Source organism: Fulvia fulva, chromosome 1, assembly GCF_020509005.1.
Source record: "Fulvia fulva chromosome 1, complete sequence".
Taxonomy (NCBI): Eukaryota; Fungi; Ascomycota; class Dothideomycetes; order Mycosphaerellales; family Mycosphaerellaceae; genus Fulvia; species Fulvia fulva.
This window is the reverse complement of record NC_063012.1, coordinates 10415921-10434063: the sequence shown is the minus strand read 5'-3', so window position 1 is coordinate 10434063 and position 18143 is coordinate 10415921. Positions and strand designations below refer to the sequence as shown.

At 52.5% G+C, this 18143-nt stretch overlaps 8 protein-coding genes across 8 annotated transcripts; 3 read left to right on the top strand and 5 right to left on the bottom strand.

Moving 5' to 3' along the window:
• Nucleotides 1-525: 525 nt before the first annotated feature.
• CLAFUR5_02095 (Dehydrogenase citC) lies at nucleotides 526-2231 on the top strand (the record flags this gene model as incomplete). Its single annotated transcript, XM_047901243.1, has 4 exons — nucleotides 526-1131; nucleotides 1257-1463; nucleotides 1517-1812; nucleotides 1874-2231. The coding sequence occupies 4 exons, from the start codon at nucleotides 526-528 to the stop codon at nucleotides 2229-2231; spliced, it is 1467 nt and encodes a 488-aa protein (XP_047755373.1).
• Nucleotides 2232-2450: 219 nt separating this feature from the next.
• Nucleotides 2451-4181, bottom strand: CLAFUR5_02094 (Glycylpeptide N-tetradecanoyltransferase; the record flags this gene model as incomplete). Its single annotated transcript, XM_047901242.1, has 2 exons — nucleotides 2451-2813; nucleotides 2865-4181. The coding sequence occupies 2 exons, from the start codon at nucleotides 4179-4181 to the stop codon at nucleotides 2451-2453; spliced, it is 1680 nt and encodes a 559-aa protein (XP_047755374.1).
• Nucleotides 4182-4673: 492 nt separating this feature from the next.
• Nucleotides 4674-6775, bottom strand: CLAFUR5_02093 (Beta-glucosidase 1B; the record flags this gene model as incomplete). Its single annotated transcript, XM_047901241.1, has 5 exons — nucleotides 4674-4790; nucleotides 4851-5128; nucleotides 5181-5750; nucleotides 5799-6564; nucleotides 6611-6775. 5 exons carry the CDS (start codon nucleotides 6773-6775, stop codon nucleotides 4674-4676), a joined length of 1896 nt encoding a protein of 631 aa, XP_047755375.1.
• Nucleotides 6776-7332: 557 nt separating this feature from the next.
• On the top strand, nucleotides 7333-9563 carry CLAFUR5_02092 (Nascent polypeptide-associated complex subunit beta; the record flags this gene model as incomplete). Its single annotated transcript, XM_047901240.1, has 5 exons — nucleotides 7333-7417; nucleotides 7471-7711; nucleotides 7765-8364; nucleotides 9088-9260; nucleotides 9313-9563. The coding sequence occupies 5 exons, from the start codon at nucleotides 7333-7335 to the stop codon at nucleotides 9561-9563; spliced, it is 1350 nt and encodes a 449-aa protein (XP_047756703.1).
• Nucleotides 9564-9989: 426 nt separating this feature from the next.
• CLAFUR5_02091 (ABC transporter G family member) lies at nucleotides 9990-13363 on the bottom strand (the record flags this gene model as incomplete). The annotated part of the gene is made up of 2 exons (XM_047901239.1): nucleotides 9990-10226; nucleotides 10280-13363. The coding sequence occupies 2 exons, from the start codon at nucleotides 13361-13363 to the stop codon at nucleotides 9990-9992; spliced, it is 3321 nt and encodes a 1106-aa protein (XP_047755377.1).
• A 616-nt stretch (nucleotides 13364-13979) lies between these two features.
• CLAFUR5_02090 (Capreomycidine synthase) lies at nucleotides 13980-15243 on the top strand (the record flags this gene model as incomplete). The annotated part of the gene is made up of 2 exons (XM_047901238.1): nucleotides 13980-14012; nucleotides 14065-15243. The coding sequence occupies 2 exons, from the start codon at nucleotides 13980-13982 to the stop codon at nucleotides 15241-15243; spliced, it is 1212 nt and encodes a 403-aa protein (XP_047755378.1).
• Nucleotides 15244-15417: 174 nt separating this feature from the next.
• CLAFUR5_02089 (uncharacterized protein) lies at nucleotides 15418-16151 on the bottom strand (the record flags this gene model as incomplete). Its single annotated transcript, XM_047901237.1, has 4 exons — nucleotides 15418-15712; nucleotides 15808-15887; nucleotides 15983-16035; nucleotides 16085-16151. The coding sequence occupies 4 exons, from the start codon at nucleotides 16149-16151 to the stop codon at nucleotides 15418-15420; spliced, it is 495 nt and encodes a 164-aa protein (XP_047756562.1).
• Nucleotides 16152-16836: 685 nt separating this feature from the next.
• Nucleotides 16837-17853, bottom strand: CLAFUR5_02088 (Thiosulfate sulfurtransferase TUM1; the record flags this gene model as incomplete). Its single annotated transcript, XM_047901236.1, has 1 exon — nucleotides 16837-17853. The coding sequence occupies one exon, from the start codon at nucleotides 17851-17853 to the stop codon at nucleotides 16837-16839; it is 1017 nt and encodes a 338-aa protein (XP_047756561.1).
• Nucleotides 17854-18143: the final 290 nt, after the last annotated feature.

Sequence of the window (18143 nt, the reverse complement as noted above, 5' to 3'; positions counted from 1 at the left end):
ACTCTCACGATGTTTACTGGAGCTTGAGACTGGTTAGTTGCTTTAGATCGACTGACAGCTGAGATAGTGTCAACCTTCCTGTGTGAGCTGCAGAGCTGCTCAGCCCTGAAAATCCAAGGCGCGCGACATCTTCCAAAGCTCAAAGCGAATTCTTCGGCTGACCCGATCCTTCACCTCCGAATGTCCAGTAGGGCAAGTACCCAAATGTATGTATTAGCAGGTGGGTGGACGACGGGGAAAGCTTTGATTTTGGTGCAAGAAGCTCGTTGCCTCCCGCTGCGCTCAACCACCTTTTACAAACTGCATCGGCTTCATGATGGCAACGACCGCAGAGCTCAAGACATACGATGTGATAATCGTAGGAAGAGGAACAGCAGGCTGTGTCCTCGCTGCTCGACTGACCGAGGATCGAACCCTGTCCGTCCTCAAGCTAGAGGCGGCGCGAACGCCAACGACGATCCTCTAGTGTACACGCCGGGACTCTTCGTAGGACTACACGGCGACCCAGAGCGCGATTGGTAGTACATGTCAGAGCCCAACGAAGGTCTCAACGGCCGTCGAATGGATCACCCGCGTGGCAAGTGTATCGTCGGTTCGTCTGCGATCAATTTAATGGCCTTGATCTACCCTTCGAAAAGCGGGCTCGATGCTTGGGCGGAAATGGGGAATGAAGGCTGGGACCATGAGTCTATGGCTCCCTACTACCGCAAGTTTCAGATGCATGTGCCGCCTTCGGAGGAGATTCAGGAAGCTCTTGGGATTGATTATCTTGATTCGGAATTCACTGGTACGTCAGGACCCAACAAACAATCGTTTCCTCAGGTCCTGAATCCACTTCATAAGGCGTGGATCGACTCGTGGAAGACGTTGCAGCGTCATGGGAATCCGGTTAATGGCATTGGTAATGGTGGCTTTACTGCGCCATCTAGTGTCAATATAGAGACTGGACGGCGCAGTTTTGCTGGGTTGGAGTACTACGAGCCCATCAAGGACAGACCCAATATTCGCGTCATTGTCGATGCACATGTTGAGCGGATCGTGCTGGAGAAGGGTACTGCTTCGTCAGCCACCGCTACAGGCGTGATATTCCATAGACATGGACAGCGAAACTTGGCTCACACATCCAAAGAGGTCATTCTCTGCGCAGGCACCTATGGCTCTCTTCAGATCTTGTAACTCTCTGGTATTGGATCGAAAGAGCTCTGCGAAGCTCACGGTATTGAGAATGTGATTGATAACCCTAATGTGGGAGGTAGGTTGCGCCCGGCGTCTTACAGCCCTCGATGCTAATCTACATCGTAGAGAACCTGCAGGATCACCTGATGGCTGGCCCGTGCTTCGAGGTCGCCGACGGCGTTGCTACAACGGACATGATGATTCGAGATCCTGAAGCGATCAAACAAGCGATGAAGCAGTACGACGAATCGCACAGTGGACCGCTCTCTTGGGGTGGAGGATACAACGTAAGGCATCAAAACTCCACAAACTCCGCAGCATCCACTGACATCAAGCCCAGTATGGCTACACGCCCCTGGTCGACTTCATAACTCCCCAGCCACGCGAAGACCTCAAAGCACTTCTCGACAAACACCTCCCACCAACCAACTCCCCAAACTTCAAAGCCGAAGCATTACACCACGCCTTCATACGAAAGATCATCGAATCCCCCGACGAACCCAGCGCAGCCATGCTCTGCGTCACCTGCCAACACCACCCCCAACGGGACCGCATCCTCGAGAAACTCGCCATCACAGAGCCCGAAAATTACTTCACAATCTACACACAGCTCTCCCATCCTTTCTCACCCGGGAGGTACGTCGCCCAGGCACGCCCTCTTCCTTCTAAGCACCACTGACCCGACCCACGTCCACAGCATCCACATCACCTCCCCCTCCTTCCGCACCAGATTAACCCTCAAAACAAACTACCTCTCCCACCCCCTCGACATCGAAATCTTCGCCCGGCACATAATGCAATGCGAGAAAATCGCGCAAACACAACCTCTCGCCTCCTTTCTCAAGCCCGGGGGCCGGCGTCTCCCGGAGGGCCACGATGCGCTGAGTCTCGAGGCAGCGATCGAGATGGCGAGGGCGTGCGCGGAGAGTAATTACCACCCCTCAGGGACGTGTGCGATGATGCCGGAGGAGCTAGGAGGGGTGGTGAATGAGAGGCTTGTGGTGCATGGGACGAGGAATTTGAGGGTGGTGGATGCGAGTGTTTTTTCCGGTTGAGCCGAGGGGAAATATTGTGACGAGTGTGTATGCTACTGCGGAGATGGGGGCGGACATGATTAAGGAAGATTTGAGGGCGAGGGGGTGAGGTGCGTGAATCACGTTTGGCTTGGTGTCGTTGAGTATTCCTAACGGTCTACCTGTTCTGAGCGCTAGGCGTTCCCTTCGTGATGGATACCGCTTTCGTTCACAAGATTTCCTGCATTTAGGAGGCCGACGTTATAGCATGACCACACCAACACCACCCATCTTCGTGGTATCGATGTTATTCTTCGCATCGATGCCACCAGGTAGCAACGCTGTCCGCCAGTTGAAGAGGTAGTAGTGCAGCTTGCCGTCACCTGGTTCGAACTTTTCCTCCTTCAAGAAGAGCGGGTTGTCGAGTAGTGTGAGTGCATTGAAGACGTGGAAGTCATCCTTCTTGGCCAGGATGAGCGCATCGTGGACAAGGGCTTGTAGTCGCGACTGCAAGCCTTCTTGAACTTCTTGCTTCTTGCCCTTAGCAAAAGCTGTATCGGTGGCGTAGTAGTAGAGGTAAGCGGCGCGGATCGTCTCCCTTCTCGATGCACGGAGCACTGTGGACTGTATCGTGTCAGCATCGGTATCAAGATTTGTGGCGTAATGCAAGCTTACCTCAAGCAAGTAGTACGAGATGAAGTCAGTAATCTTGCCATTCTCCTCCACGACGTAGCTCCACACCACACTCTTTGAAGTATCTGAGCATATCCAGTGAGCGATTTCCTCGTCGGTGAACTCCTGCCTAAGCTGGAAGCGCTCAGAGTATCGCACAAGCAGATCCTTGACCGCTGGAATATCAGCAGGCTTCATAGGGCGGAGTCCCTTGATTGCAGTCTGTGACTCGACTCTGTACTTGTACTTCTGCCTGAGCTCGGTAGTGCCCGGTGGCAGATGACTGAAGCCAGTTTTGTAGAGATGCTCCCAATCAAGCGACCTGTGGAAGTATCGACATGTGCTAATTGGTGTTGGTAGCAGGGTGCCGGCGGTGTAGAGCGCCTGGTAGATGCCGTTCAAGTAGCATCTTCTTGTGACTTCTTTGATCAGCACGGGAGCGAGACGCTTGTTGCGAAGCTTTCTATGAATCGCAAGGAAGTTGATCTCGCTCGCGTTAACCTTCTGGCCTCTGACCAAGAGTGTGACGGGGATACCAGTGATCGATGCTACGAGCTTGCCCTTCTTTCCATCTGCTGTCGACTTTGTCCTTACACCGATGTGCCATTCCTTCTTCCAGCCGGGCGGCTTCAGCGCCCATGCGAGGAATTCGACGGAGTAGTTGAAGCGGAAGGAGCCGTCTGTGTCTTCAACGTAATGGTTGAAGAGCAGATCGTAGAACTCTTGCAGCTCCTCTTTATCCTCAAGATCAATCTCACACCACTCAAACCCGTCCACTAGCTTTTCAGGCTCGGCCTTCGCACTCTTTCTGCAGATTTCGCTGGGGAGGATGGGTCCCTCTGGCTTTGCCTCACCCTCTCCGCCGCTTGTCGTCTGTAGGAGATTAGGCTCTCTGAACTTGGGCACAGGCTGTGTATTCCAGAACTTGTAATCTTCCGGCGCCTTGCCCTCTTTCTTGTTCGGCGCCGAAAGTTGTAGTTGCTGGAGCAGCGCTGGAATGTCGTTGGCAGATACGGGCTTGTTTGACGGTAGTCCTTGTGTCTGTGCTTGTGGTGATATCACATCTGCCTCGTCTGCAGCATCTGCCTTCTTCTTCTTCTTTCGTGGCTTGCGCTTCTTCTTCGCATTTGGGCTGCCTGCCGCATCTGCCTCTCCCGCTTCGTCTTCTTCATTGTCATCGACATCCTCGTCGTTGTTGGTGCCTGCTGCAAGGTCGTCTGCGGCTTTCGATGTCTTTGCAGGGTCGTCTAGTGATCGGTCTGCAATGTCGGTAGCGAGCTGAGCATCTGCAGTGCCCTGCTTGGCTGTCTTGTCCGCCATGTTCGTAAGCTCGGTCGAGCGTGTCACGCCTCAGCAACGACTCATGCACGTATGGCGAATTACTGAGCTACTGTCACCAAACTCTTGTGATTCTGTTTGCTTCAATGTTGTATCGCGTGTGCTGCAGCTGTTATGTAGATCTGTAAAGTGGGGCATCGAGATTGACAGTGGCCGGCTGATATTTGGTGAAGTACCTGTATCTCCCCAGTGTCTACGGACAGGCCCACTGCGCAGGTCCCTCGGCACCCTATCAAATGCTAACCAATTCCAATCAATACGCGAAGGCGACTTTTCTGAAAGATATTGCATGACCCTGCCTAACTACCCTAACTCTTACCCTTCTAACCCTTCCGCAAGGTGTATTGCATACTCGTTACGTGTCGAGCATTTTCAAGCTTACAACCAGGGTCTAGAACTCAGACTTTGGAAGATCCGGCGCAGCTGAGGGACCTGGGCGATGGACCTGTCCGCAGACACGCGGCATGTATCTCGCTATGTCTCTACAAACTCGTGGAAGAAGTCTACGAAATCAAAGATACTTTGTTTGTAGGACCTGGTGAACTCGCCATTGGTCCTATTCACATGCTGCAGGCCGTATTGCTGATAGTACTGTAAGAAGTCAGCATAGCTCAAAGCATCCTCCAAATTCATATCCACAGGACAACTTACTGAAGTGACCTCATCGTTATCCACAAAGCTCCAAGCCAGTGCTCCAATCACATTGACACCGTCCTCGTACATGCTTTTCAGCATATCTCGTAGGAACCATTGGTAGTACAACGTCCGCTCCAGATCATACTGTTGGGCGACCAGGGTTTTCGCATTCTCCATGAAAGGATTGAACCCGAATTCCGCGATGAGAACACCTTTAGGCTTGTACATGTTCCAAGCGAACCCAAGTTGTTGCCGAACATATTGAGGCGTGAGGTATGCGTATGCGTAACTGCCTGTATAATGGTTAGACTCCCAGTGGGTATGCACGATCTCGCCTCGACTTACCTTGTCCGTTCAGCCATCCATCCTGCTGAACATTGGTGTTGACCACGCACGTAGGCCAGAGAGGATCACTGATATTGGCGGCACAAGCATCAATGCCGCCCTCGGGGCTCGTTGCAAAGCCCGCCGTGTAAGGATCAAACGACCAGTAATCGGATGTCCCATTGATGTAGGAGAGCTCATCGGCCGTCAATGCTGTCAGATTGATGCCTGTCGTGTTCAACACTTCAGCTGGGTATTGAAGTACCAAGTAAATTGGGTTGCTCATGATGCCCAAAATATAGTCCTGATAGCGCAGGGCTGCTCGCGTGTCGTCTGGGTTCGTACTGTCAAGTGGTAAAGCGAGATTGTTGGCGAACTTGATGGTGACGAGGCCTGCGCCTTTCAAGACCTCCTTGTACCAGTGGTACACCTTCGCATGACCCATCAGAATGTGAGGCACAGAGTAGTGGTCAGTGGCAAAGTTGATGTTAGGCTCGTTGAGAGTGACCCAGTGCGAAACACGATCGCTATACCGGGTCATCACCTCTTTAGCATAATACAAGAACGCATCGGCGAAGCGTGGATCCTGGTCTGTGTACGGTCAGTAGGGGTAGGTCTTCCTATTGTAACCCTACTTACAGGTCAAGTTGAGTGGTGCATCATTGTGCGAAAGCGTGACGATCGGCCTGATACCATATTCGATACAGGTGTTGATCAAGTCTTCATAATGTTCCAACCCAGCAGCGTTGATTGGGCTACCGACTTCGCCGAATGGCACAATGCGAGTCCAAGAGATCGAAAAGGAGTAATTCGGTATACCAATAGCAGCGAGCCGAGCAATGTCTTGCTTATAGAGCCAGTAGTTCATGTTGGAAACTTCAGCATTGGCATAGTCCTCCGTATTGGGCAACGCTCCAAGAACGTCAAGTCCACTTGGGCCTCTACCAGCTTCAGTCAGACCTCCTTCGATCTGGAAGGCACTGCCTGCAACGCCCCAGAGGAAGTCTTCGGGTAGCTTGTAGCAATCAAGGCATGTGTCTGCCTGCTGTGGGCATGCTGTGTAAAGAGCGGGAGGAAATACCAGCTCGCTACTAGCTACAGGAGTTGGAGTAGCGGTCGTGGTGAACGGGACGCTTGTGTTATAGGTCAAAGGACTCCAGAGTCGCGCATAGGCACCCTGACCATACTGCCCGTCTTGGAGTGTCGTAAAGTCACGGTTCAGTGAGTACGTTGTGTATGTTGCGTTTGCTGGCAGGAGCGTCGAAGCTTGACTGAAGGGTGGTCCATATGAGCTGTCAATCGTCAAGGGTGCGGGAACAGCTGTAGCATATCGTGTTGTTGTCAGGACAGTGTACGAAAACTGCTTGTAAGTTGTTGTACGAGTAGCTGAGCATGTCGCAGGAACCTGTTACCGTGAGTAGAGTTACACATTATGCAGGAGGTCAGCATACCGATGCGGTTGGTTCTGCTGTTGGAGTAGGCTTACAGATGCTCTTCGAACCAGATGGTTGATGGTAGACTGAAGCATTCGCTGATCGCCCTGGTGTCCAAGCAAATGCGTGCAGACAGAACAAGAAGCTAGTCAATGCTACTGGCGACAGCATCTTTCCGGTCATGGATAGTTCAGTCTCAACGGGCGTTCAAACACCCTGCTCGTGAGTGTTTGGGTTTTCGACCTTGTCAACTGTCTGGGGACCTGATGGGAGTACATGATGATCGCGTACGCTACGATGTAACCCAATGCTACCCCACGAGCGGGTCAGACAGCATTGACGCCGCATGGCATTCAGGAACGGCAGTGATGAGGGAGCCATGGCAGTGGTCTAGCGGTCGGCGTGATGCAGCGAAGGGAGGGGAAAGCTTGTGAGGCTTGTGAGCGAAGGGACAGTGTTATACCGAGGCTACTGAGGCACCCTTGCGTATCGAGCTAGCTTGATCGAGAATGAACGCCCAGAATGACGAGCTTCGGCTTGGTGCTTTGATGAGTATTCGATCGACATCGATAGCCGAACATAGTGTGGCTGCTGTGATAAAAGTGTGCCGTCTTCAATATTTGACTGGAGGGTTGCGGCCGCGAGGTGTTTACGGCCGATACGTAGAACTACTGCGTTGGTTGTGCTTCATATACAGCAGTAACAGGATCACCACCTTGCTATCGAAATCTCAGTTCAAGATGTTGGAATGGTTCTTCGGAAAGAGCTTCAATCCTGATCAGGACATACCAAGTCTTGCAGGAAAAGTCATACTGATCACTGGCGGTTCGTCCGGCCACAGCTTCAACTTCACGTTGGCTCTGCTAACATCTACACAGGCAACACCGGTTTGGGAAAGGAGACCGTTAAGCAATTGGCAAAGCATGACCCACAGGAGATATTCCTCGCAGCTCGAACTCCGTCCAAGGCCGAGACTGCCATTTCCGAGATCCAGCAGGCAGTACCAAATGGCAAGGTATCCTTTATTGAGATGGATCTGACCTCATTCGCGTCCGTCAAGAAGGCCGCGCAGGACTTCAAGGCGCGATCAGATCGGCTGGACATACTGATCAACAATGCGTACGTGAGGTGAACCTGTTCTGTATTGCTCATACCTGCTGACACCACTCAAGGGGTATCATGGCAGTTCCATATTCGAAGACCAAAGAGGGATACGAGATTCAGTTTGGTACCAATCACATGGGTCACGCCCTTCTTACCCAGCTGCTGCTACCCACGCTTCTCAAGACTGCCGAGCAGCCCAACTCTGATGTCCGCGTGGTCAACGTTAGTTCAGAAGGACATAATTTGGCTCCAGGAATCGTATACGACCAAGACCGCCTTGCAAAGTATTCCACATGGAGGAGGTACGGCCAGTCCAAGCTCGCAAATATCTTACATGCCAGAGAATTGCAGCGGCGATATCCTTCAATTACAGCAACCAGTGTGCATCCTGGTGTAATATCGACAGATCTCTATGGTTCTCAGAAAGAGACAAATCCAGTGATCCGAATCTTTTTACCGTTGATGAAACCACTGCTGATGGACGTCCCTGGAGGTGCGAAGAACTCGCTCTGGACCGCGACGACGGCGCCTAAAGACGAGGTCAGAACGTCGCCGTACTGGAAACCGGTGGGCATTGCTTCAGGTGGTAGCTTTTGGTATGCTCAGAAGCCAGAATTGGCTAAGGAGCTGTGGGACTGGACCGAACAGGAGATCCAGAAATGGGAGAAGTGATACTTGATTGTCGATGTGGACAGCGTACCTAGAGCAGAGCAAGTGTATATATGATCAGGTGTAGAGCTTTGTACATGTAATGTGTGATAGTCAACAGCTCTGGACAGTTTCAAATGCAAATGAGTGCACTTCGACGCTCCTTCTAGCAATGCCACATGCTCACGAAGCCACCAAACATCTCTAGATTACGTTCTCCCAGTGCATGACCCCATTCCATGGTGAAGTCGTTCTGGAGAGGACCTCACAGAGAGAAGCGTGAGGAAGGAACCATTTCGCCAAGCCAGCATTGAAGATTCCCGCACACGACTCGGGAGCTTCCGTCAAGCGGCATGAGAACACACGAGCGACGACCTCGACCTCATCGCCTGAACCAACCTCTTCTCCCTTAATTGACTGTCGAGGAAACTGCTGGCCTAGCAGACAGCAATTGAGGCAGTTTCGCACACTTTCCCGCCCACCACTTCTTTTACCGCCTTCATGGATCACGAGAAGCTGCAGCGCATGCAAAATGCCGTCCGTATTGGTATGCCATCACATCTGCGCCAATAGACCATGCAGAACTCTCACTGACACCGTCGTAGGGTAAGTACATTATAGCACCTCCTATCGCCCTCCGACTACGACCGAAATGAGACATCTACGAGCTGGAAACGACGAATTCATGCATCGAGAGTTTGGGCGAGTACATGAGGATATGAGTCTGACATATGTTTCTGCAGAGGCAAGGGCACACCAAGAAGAAAGGTCAAGAAGGTCCACAAGAGCTCCGGCACCGACGACAAGAAGCTGCAGACCACTCTCAAGAAGATGAATGTGCAGCCCATCCAGGCCATCGAGGAAGTGAACATGTTCAAGGCCGATGGCAACGTCATCCACTTCTCCGCGCCAAAGGGTGAGTTTCTGAATAATCAAGGACCGGAAAACACTGGCTAAGCATACTGCAGTCCACGCATCCGTCCCAGCCAACACTTTCGCCATCTACGGCAACGGCGAGGACAAGGAGCTCACCGAGCTCGTGCCAGGCATTCTTAACCAGCTCGGCCCAGACTCGTTAGCCTCTCTCCGAAAGCTGGCCGAGAGCTACCAGAGCCTGCAGAAGGGCGCCGAGGGCGAGGAGAAGAAGGACGATGATGACGATGAGATACCAGATCTCGTCGAGGGCGAGAACTTTGAGAGCAAGGGCGACGTCGAGTAAGCGCGATAGTCCAGAAAGAGACTGCGAAAAGCACAATCACTTTGCGACGAAGGCGGAAGCGTATGGGCATGCATTGGTCAGGGCTCAAAAGCTAGGGTTGTGCTGCCTCCATTCGAGCGTGGAATGGCATTTCTGACAAGCAATGAGTTTGCGGAGTGTACATGCTTGATAGCCTGTATATTAGGTACGCGGCATGAGATAAGGCTTCCATGATGAACTTAACAGGCGATCTCCAAGCACTTTCTCACGACTCACCACGAGCTGTGTCACACGAGATTCGGTAGAGCGTGTGTACAAGGCAGCTGACGGGGTACACGTCGAGGCAATCACACTTCCTATGCAATGTTCATGTCACCTCTACTTATGTACATCCACACTCATGACTCTATGATGTTCCCAAACTATGCGTACATTCTACCCTTCGCCTTATCGCTGCTCGACCAGGAAGGCATGAATAGCTGCATACCCGAGAACAAGGAACACACCACAGAACACTGCCAGTCCCACCACGTCGTTCCACAACGCTAGCACATTGAAGCCGAAGCTGGACAAGATCGCAGATCCGGGAACCTCGATGTCGAGACCATACTTCTTATCAATGAGCGAAAGATAGCGGACCTCGTTGACAATAAGGCCTTCGAAGCCGAAATGGAAGATCGAAAGCTGCGAAAATGTCAGTAAAGTACCAGTGCATGCAGGAATGAAGTCAAACATACCGATTGCAGCCACAGCAGTGGCTTGGGAATCGTCTCATGGTTCAGCAAGAAGCCGCCAAACAGCAGACTGAACAGCATGACCAGCACACCAAGCAAGTTCGCAACACCTGCATTGCGTACCACTATGCCGATGAACAAGCATATCATCGCCGCTGCGAGGTTGAACAGCACGATGAACAGGATGAACTTGAAGAACTCTCCCCACGCCGGGATCAAGCCCGTCATTGGGTAGACAATGCAGCCCATGATGAGAGGCGGGATGAGGCGCAGTGGCACAATGTCGAAGACGACCTTCGATAGGTAATATGCCAGAGGATGGTAGTAACCCTTCGCTCGCTCCCTCAGGAACAGTAACCGCTCTGGCGCAAAGACGGTGAGCGAGGTAAGTGTGCTGAAGCCGAATAGTGCGAGCAGGAAGAAGAAGAATCCCAGACGGTTCTGGAAGCCTTTCAGATCGTCGGTAAGACCGTAGAAGAGGAAGCCGGTAAACACAGCCAGGACGATGGCAATGGCGTAATGCGTAAGCATGAGCATAGGGTTCCGGTAGAGATTGCGCCATGTCCTCCGCGAGAGAATGAAGAATTGCGTGTGGATCCATGGCTTCGCATAGCCCTTGAGCTTGCCGTTGGTGTTTCCATTTGGTCCGCCGTGGGCATGTCCGTTGCTGCCGTTTGCGTCTGAGATGGTGCTCTTGATGTCGCTTAGCAGATCCGAAGCTACTTCAGACTGGATGTACGATGTCACGAGTACGTCAAGATTCGTGCCTGTTGCGCCAGGCGTAGCGGGAGGCAGGCTGTGTGGATCATCCAGTATCTGCGGTGGTGGAGCGCCTTGCTGCTTCGATAGCTTCAGCCACTGCTGTCGTGTACTCTCGGGGTCGCCGAAACCGCCATCACTTGCGCTGTGATTACTCGAGGGTGGCTGCTGTTGCTGCTCTGTACTCTTCCTCGAGAAGAGCTGTCGTTCTTGCTGTTGCCTGATGCTTGTCTTTCGCTTACCCTTGGGTCTAAGTAGTGGCTCTGTCTGACCAGAGCCCATCGACTCGCCAATGCTTACATTGCTCACGCTTGGTATGCTCTTCACAGCCATGGTAGAGCTAGCTCGCGTTGTACGGCCATCCACCTCGCCGTTGAAGTTGGTATCATCAAAGTCATCCGCATCAAGATCTGCGGTGGCATGCATCGTCAGGTCAACCAGGTAATCAGCGATGTTGAACCCTGGAGGACACGAGTAGCCAACAGTGTCAAAGTAGTCCTGGCACTCTCGGAAAGGCCCACTGTACACAATCCTTCCTTGTGCTAGAAGAAGTAGCTGGTCGAAGAGCGCAACAATGTTCGAGCGAGGCTGGTGAATCGTGAACACAACTGTCCTGTTGTAAGACTTCACCAGGGTCACCAAAGACTCTACCACGTTGAAAGCGTTGTAGGCATCGAGACCAGAAGTCGGCTCGTCAAGGAATAGGATGCTGGGGCTCGTCACTAGTTCGCAAGCAATACCAACACGACGTTTCTCGCCACCTGATATGCCGCGACCAGTCTCTTCTGAGCCGATGATCTGGTGTCGAATATTATAAATACCGAGTTGCCGCTCAACGTCTTCGACCTTCTGTTCCTTGGCGGCACGGCTCATAGTCTTTGGCAGACGGAGGAGTGCAGAATCCAGAATGGTCTCGTGTACGGTCAAAGTAGGCAGCATCGTGTCTTCCTGATCCACGAAGCCAATGACACTACGAAAGTCGTCATCGGCCACCTTTTCGCCGTTCAGCCAGAATTCGCCAGTGACCAGCCCAGACTTCTTCTTTCTAGCGAGTATGTCAAGGAAGGATGTCTTGCCGGCTCCAGATGCACCCATGATCGCTAGGAGCTCACCGGGACGAACAGAGCCCATGATGTTGGTGAGAATCTGTTTGCCCTTCAAATTGTAGCAGACGTTCTCAAAGTGTAGCGTAGCTGGTTTGTGATCTGCCAGAAGCCTAGCGTTTTCTTCCTCTTCGTCGTCAGACAAATGAATGAGGCCGTATCGATGTCCGAGTGCAGAGCCTCTCCGGCTCATGAAGAAGACCAAAAGTACCACGGCCACGACGAAAAGCGCACACCCGGAGATGACACCAGCGATGAGTGGGGTGTTGATTGTCTTTATCGGTCGCTCATAGCCAGGGACCTCAGTCTTGTACAAGCATTCTCCGCTGTTGCACTTCAGGAAGATACTCTTATCACCGAAGACGCTTGATATCAGACCGTTCATGGCGGGCTCAGAGAAAATGCTACCATCTTTGTCTGAGCCACCATCTGTGCTCACGGACGTGAACTCAGCAGGTCCCTTGATCTCTTGGTCCAGGAAATCTCCAAGATCGATACTATTCGGAGCACCACATAGCATACGGTCCGGCACGCAGCTGCACTTCAGATTCTCGCAGCGATATGTCGTCGTGTTGCGATCGTCAGTCGCCTTCATGTCCCAACTGCAAGTATCCAACGCGCAGTAGAACGACTCCTGCTGATCCACCCAGAACTGAAAGTTGCACTCTGCTCTTTCCGCATTACAGCTGAATGTAGCCTGTGGCTTCTTCTCCTTGAGCATATCCAGAATCTTCCGATTTGTGATGTCGCATATTTGGAAATTCTCTTTCTGTACCACACCTTCTCGATAGCAGACTCCATCTTCGCCATTCGGCATCATAGCGTTACAGGCCTGGTTGGTCTTGCACACATTGCAGTTGATGCCTTCCCAACCATCATCACACTGGCAAGGCGCATTGCCTTGCCTGGGCATGCGGTCCTTGCCATCTGCCAGCGACCCACACAAAGGCAAGCTGCAGTCTTCGCCACCGAATCCAGGCGGACATGAACACTTTCCACTACTCTTGGTGCAGTTGCCATATTGCATGCACTTGAAGTCGTCCAGGTTGCAGTTGAAGCATGGCGGGCAGTCTTCGGGTCGCTTCTCGTAGATGGAGAACGGATCTCGTTGCAGGAGGAGGTCGTCGTTCGAGGTGTAGTACTGGTGTATCTGGTGCCCTGCTATCACGTCCCATGGTAAAGACAGCAACGCGAGCAAGGACGCAACGCGCACAGATCGCCACATGGTGAAGCCCAAATGGGAGGTAGGTATCGCGGAGGATTAGGCACTGATGCCGAAGCTCGAAGGTTGTTTCAGCGCATTTGAGGGATGTCTAGAACAGTACAGATAAGGCTGGCAGGATGAAGCTGTCGAGGCAGGCCAAAGGAATTGCGGACGACAGTGTGACCAGTACAGCTGCAGTGTATGCGACGCTCTCGAAGTGGATGCATCAACGATAGGGCGCCGGGCGAAGCTCCCAGTCCACCGCGGCTCTCAGCCCGCAGCTAGCCCGTGGCGTCGACATCTTCACGTGGCGACAGGGGGCGAGCTCTTCATCAGACACTCTGTGTCAGCGTCTTTGTCCGACTTCTCCCGGCAGCAGACTGTCTGTGTCGATGGTATTGACCGTCTTCGCTGATGTTATTGAGTCTTCTCCTTGAACGTGAGAAATGATAACCCTTTGCTCGCGCTTCATGGTGCACATCTTGCCCTCACGCCCTTCGACACGGGGACTGTGGAGATCGCGCGGAGTAATGGCTTCGGGCTAGACTTCACCTCTACTGTGCTCTTGGCTCCTCATAGAAACATTGCCTCAATCACTTGCGTGTGTTGACTAGAAACACAGTGTATAGCAGTCGCAATGGCACCGATACCACCATTCGCTGTGGAGCAGGTAGATAGCGCAGCAGGCAGTGGCAAGTACGACCACAAGCTGACTTCAACAGTGGATGGACGACAACGAAACGAAATGCAAGTACAACATCGCCGAGACATGTTGTGCTTCAATCAGCATCAACGACCTCTGCGAGCTTTCCGAGAACAAAACAACGAAGCCCAGCGATCTCATCGACACCTCTGCCGTGCTCAACTATGGCGAGATTAGAGGAAATATCGAGCTACGCACCAACCTGAGTCGATTATACTCATCCAAGGTCGGCACACCTCTGTCTCCTGACAATGTGCTCATCACTCCTGGAGCTATCTCTGCCAACCATCTTATTCTGTACGGTCTTATAGGAAAGGGCGACCATGTCATCTGCCACTATCCAACGTACCAGCAGTTGTACTCTATTCCAGATTCATTGGGCGCTGAAGTCGATCTGTGGAAGTCGAAACCAGAAAACAAATGGCTACCGGATTTCGAGGAGCTCAAATCGATGGTAAAGGAGAACACTAAGCTGCTCATCCTCAATAACCCTCAGAACCCTACAGGAACTGTACTGCCCAAGTCGCTGCTCGAGAAGATCATTGACTTATGCGAGACGAAAGGCATTGTCATCCATTCCGATGAAGTCTACCGACCTCTATTCCACGGCATCACACCCATGGACAAGGACTTTCCCTCTTCCATGATCTCCATGGGCTACAACAAGACCATCGTCACCGGCAGTCTCTCCAAGGCATACTCATTGGCCGGCCTTCGTGTTGGCTGGGTAGCGACACGGAGCCCAGAACTTCTCGCCGAACTAGCAAAGACCAGAGACTATACCACAATCTCCGTTTCGCAACTCGATCAAGCTGTAGCGGCGTTCGCACTCTCTCCAGACACGATCCATGCTCTCCTAAGCAGAAATATCCAGTTGGCTAAGACGAATCTAGAGATACTTGAGAGGTTCATAATCAAGCATGATGAGTTCTGCTCCTGGACGAAGCCGGTGGCTGGAACGACGGCGTTTGTCAAGTTCGAGCGAGACGGAAAGCCTGTGAATGCCGAAGCTTTGTGCAAGAATATCCAGGAGAAGACGGGTGTCATGTTGCTCCCAGGCGACGTTGGGTTCGGTGAAGATTTCAAAGGGTATGTTAGGTTTGGGTATGTGAATAAGACGGAGATTTTGAAGGACGCGTTGGAAGAGCTGAGGAAGTATATGCGGAAAGAGTTCGACGATGTGCCACTTAGTGATTGAAGAGAGGTATGCACTGGACCTTCGAGCACAGCAGCATTGACCATGAACGCGGTCCTTCTGGTTCCTTGCGTCACTCTCTAACCAGCGTCACTGGGCTGTTCAACCTGTTCTGCCCGTCTCGTTTTCCTTTTCCCACTAGCTTGTACTTGGACCGCATGTGTATTGATGGTCGATCTAGGACAGCGATGTGATTGGCACGTGCACCTGGGTCGCGGTGCGCAGTGAGCCACCCGCTGTCTTGGTAGTGGTGAAGTTGGCAGTAGCATGCCCCCAAGCGATGGCGCTGTCGTAAGGGTAGTCACCGAGGCATGGATCGCGGTAGAGTCTGGACATCTCGATGCTGCCGTTGCTGTACTGGAAGCGCATGTTTCTGTTCTCGCAGACGTGGAAGAGGTTGGGGTTGTGCAAAGTCGAGTTGCTGCCGGACGAGAGAACGATGGAGCAGGTGGTGTTGATCTGGAGACCCTTGCTTCAAGCAGAAGCGTGTTAGCTTTACTCGAGAAGCATTTGGCAGTGCCTCGATGGCTGGTGCTCGGTGGTGAGAGGGGCGCGTCAAGTACTTACTTGATGTCGCGGACGTTGAACGCCAGGAAGGGCGAAAGGTGAGCGATCTTTGGTTGGAACTCCACGAGATCGCTGATGATCTAGAAGCGTGCAGGTGTTAGCCATACTCGGGGAAGTATGCGGATGTCCTCCAGGAGCTGGTGCCGCGCGTGGGCTGCGCTCTGCAACAACGTACCCAGTCGTCATCCTCAATGAGTGCAGAACAGTTCTCCTTGTAGTGGATCTTGGCTTCCCGTTGTCAGCACGGCGCACAGCATAGTCCGGTGGTGTCACACACCGCCGAAGTGAGTAGGCTTAGCAGCAGCCAGGCCGAGCAAGGCCAAGAGAAGGAAGCAGAACAGCATTTTGGCGGTACTGCTCGAGGTTGATGGCGATGGGCTGGTGGCACAGTCTTGTCTATTCTCGTTGCGAGTGCGGTTGGAGGAAGTGGAGGTGAGGGTTGGAAATGAAGTTCGAATGTCAGTGAAGTGGGTAATGAAGAGAAAGTTGACAAGGAACTTTTAATGCTTGCGTCTCGGTCAGTGAATGCCGAAACGTGCAAGGATTGCGCGCTAATGCAAGGATGCAACGTGCATGTGCTGAGAATACGCTGAGAAAGAAGGAGCGAGACAAATACTGAAACATGTGCATTGTCTTCGGCCTCTGTGGATGTTGATTAGAGCAATGCTGTTCAGTTGATGACCACAGTTTGAATTAGGATTGCGCGAATGTACAGAAACAAACCTGGAAGTGAAGCTGTCATTTCCCGCACGCCGCTTCGTGGTACTCTTGGTCTCGCCTGCCACGTACATGCGCAACACTGGCTTTTGGAATCGACTACAAGGCCCACAAAGCCCGCGAAGCCCAGCCCACGGAACTGTTTTTGTGAGGACGTCCCTAGCCATGTCATCACGCGTGAAGAAGCAATCTTGTTGAGCTGAATGTGAGCGTGGTCTGCAGTCCTTTGACACATGAAACATATCCTACAGCTATTGTGATCAACGCCGTCACTGTGCCCTGCCCATGTCGACTTCATCAACACCACCACTTTCACCCCTTCAAAATGAGGTTGTCGCTTGGCTTCACTCTCTGAGCCCACTCAGTCCAGCTTCCGTCATAGATTCGTCGGTTTCCATCGCCATAACCTGCCTCAATCAATGCAGCATCAATCACCGTTGCGGTAACGCCCGTGCCACAGCTGCTTATGATGGGTTGCTTGGGATCAACACCCTTCTGCTCAAACACCTTTCGAAGCCCCTCCGCCGGTAAGAAAGCCTTAGTCTTCGGATCGAGAAGATCTGGTACCGGTACAGACAAGCTTCCTGGCATGTGACCTGATGGGAGTCCTGGCCGTGGCTCAGGGTCTGTACCTCTCCAGCGACCTTCAGATCGCGCGTCGAGGATCTGCACGCCCTCGCTGCCCTCTTTGTTGTGGTTCCTCGCAATGCTCTTCACGTCTTCAAAGTCCGCAACCTTGCTTGAATCCAGCTCAGGGGTCGGGTAGTCTGTTCTCTCGAATTGCCGCTGTTCGCCTTCTTCGACAGGATATCCCTCCTCCTTCCAGAGGCGGAAGTTGTTCAAGATATGCACAGCAGGATGTCCAAAGACCTTGAAAGTCCATGCTACTCTCGGTGCCGAGAATATGCCTAGCTCGGCCGTATCATAGACAACTACTGTGTCGTCTCTTGCGATCCCAAGCTCAGACATGGCAGTCTTGAAGACTTCGGGCTCTGGCAACATGTGCGGGTATGGACTGGATGTGTCGGCGATCTTGTCGATATCGAAGAATCGAGCTTTGTGGATGTGTCCTTGCTTGAAGACATCGTAGCCCTTGCGTTTGTCCGGATCATTCGGAAGAAACCAAGAACCACACACAGCTATCGTCTTGGGTGCTGTCGACAGCCGTGACGGGGCATTCTTCTTCAGTGCTGCGTCGAGCTGAGCGGGTGTGACGAAGTACGAACCAAAGCTGCGAGTCATGTTTGGAGAAGCGTGTCGTTGCAGGTGAAGCTTTGGAAGCTTGCCGGCCAGCATTGGTCGCCGAAGAAGTGCTGCTGCGGCGGCCATACTTATCGTTTTGCGGCTAATGGTCGCTCTCAACGATTCCTGCTCATACACAAACTATCGCCATCGTGAGCAGCGAGGCGACGCCGAAGGTGGAGAACAACGTGGGTGTCACAGATGGCGACAGCTCCCTTGCTCCTTTTTGTCTACGTATCTGTCGCTGTCGTGATCAAGCCGGGACGTTTGCACCAAAACAACGGGACCCCACAGCTCGAGCTTTACCTTTTGCAGGGATCGCGCGAGGTGAGCTTCGTTTCGCTTGTTCGGTAGACGTGCCGACTGGCGCGCGCGTT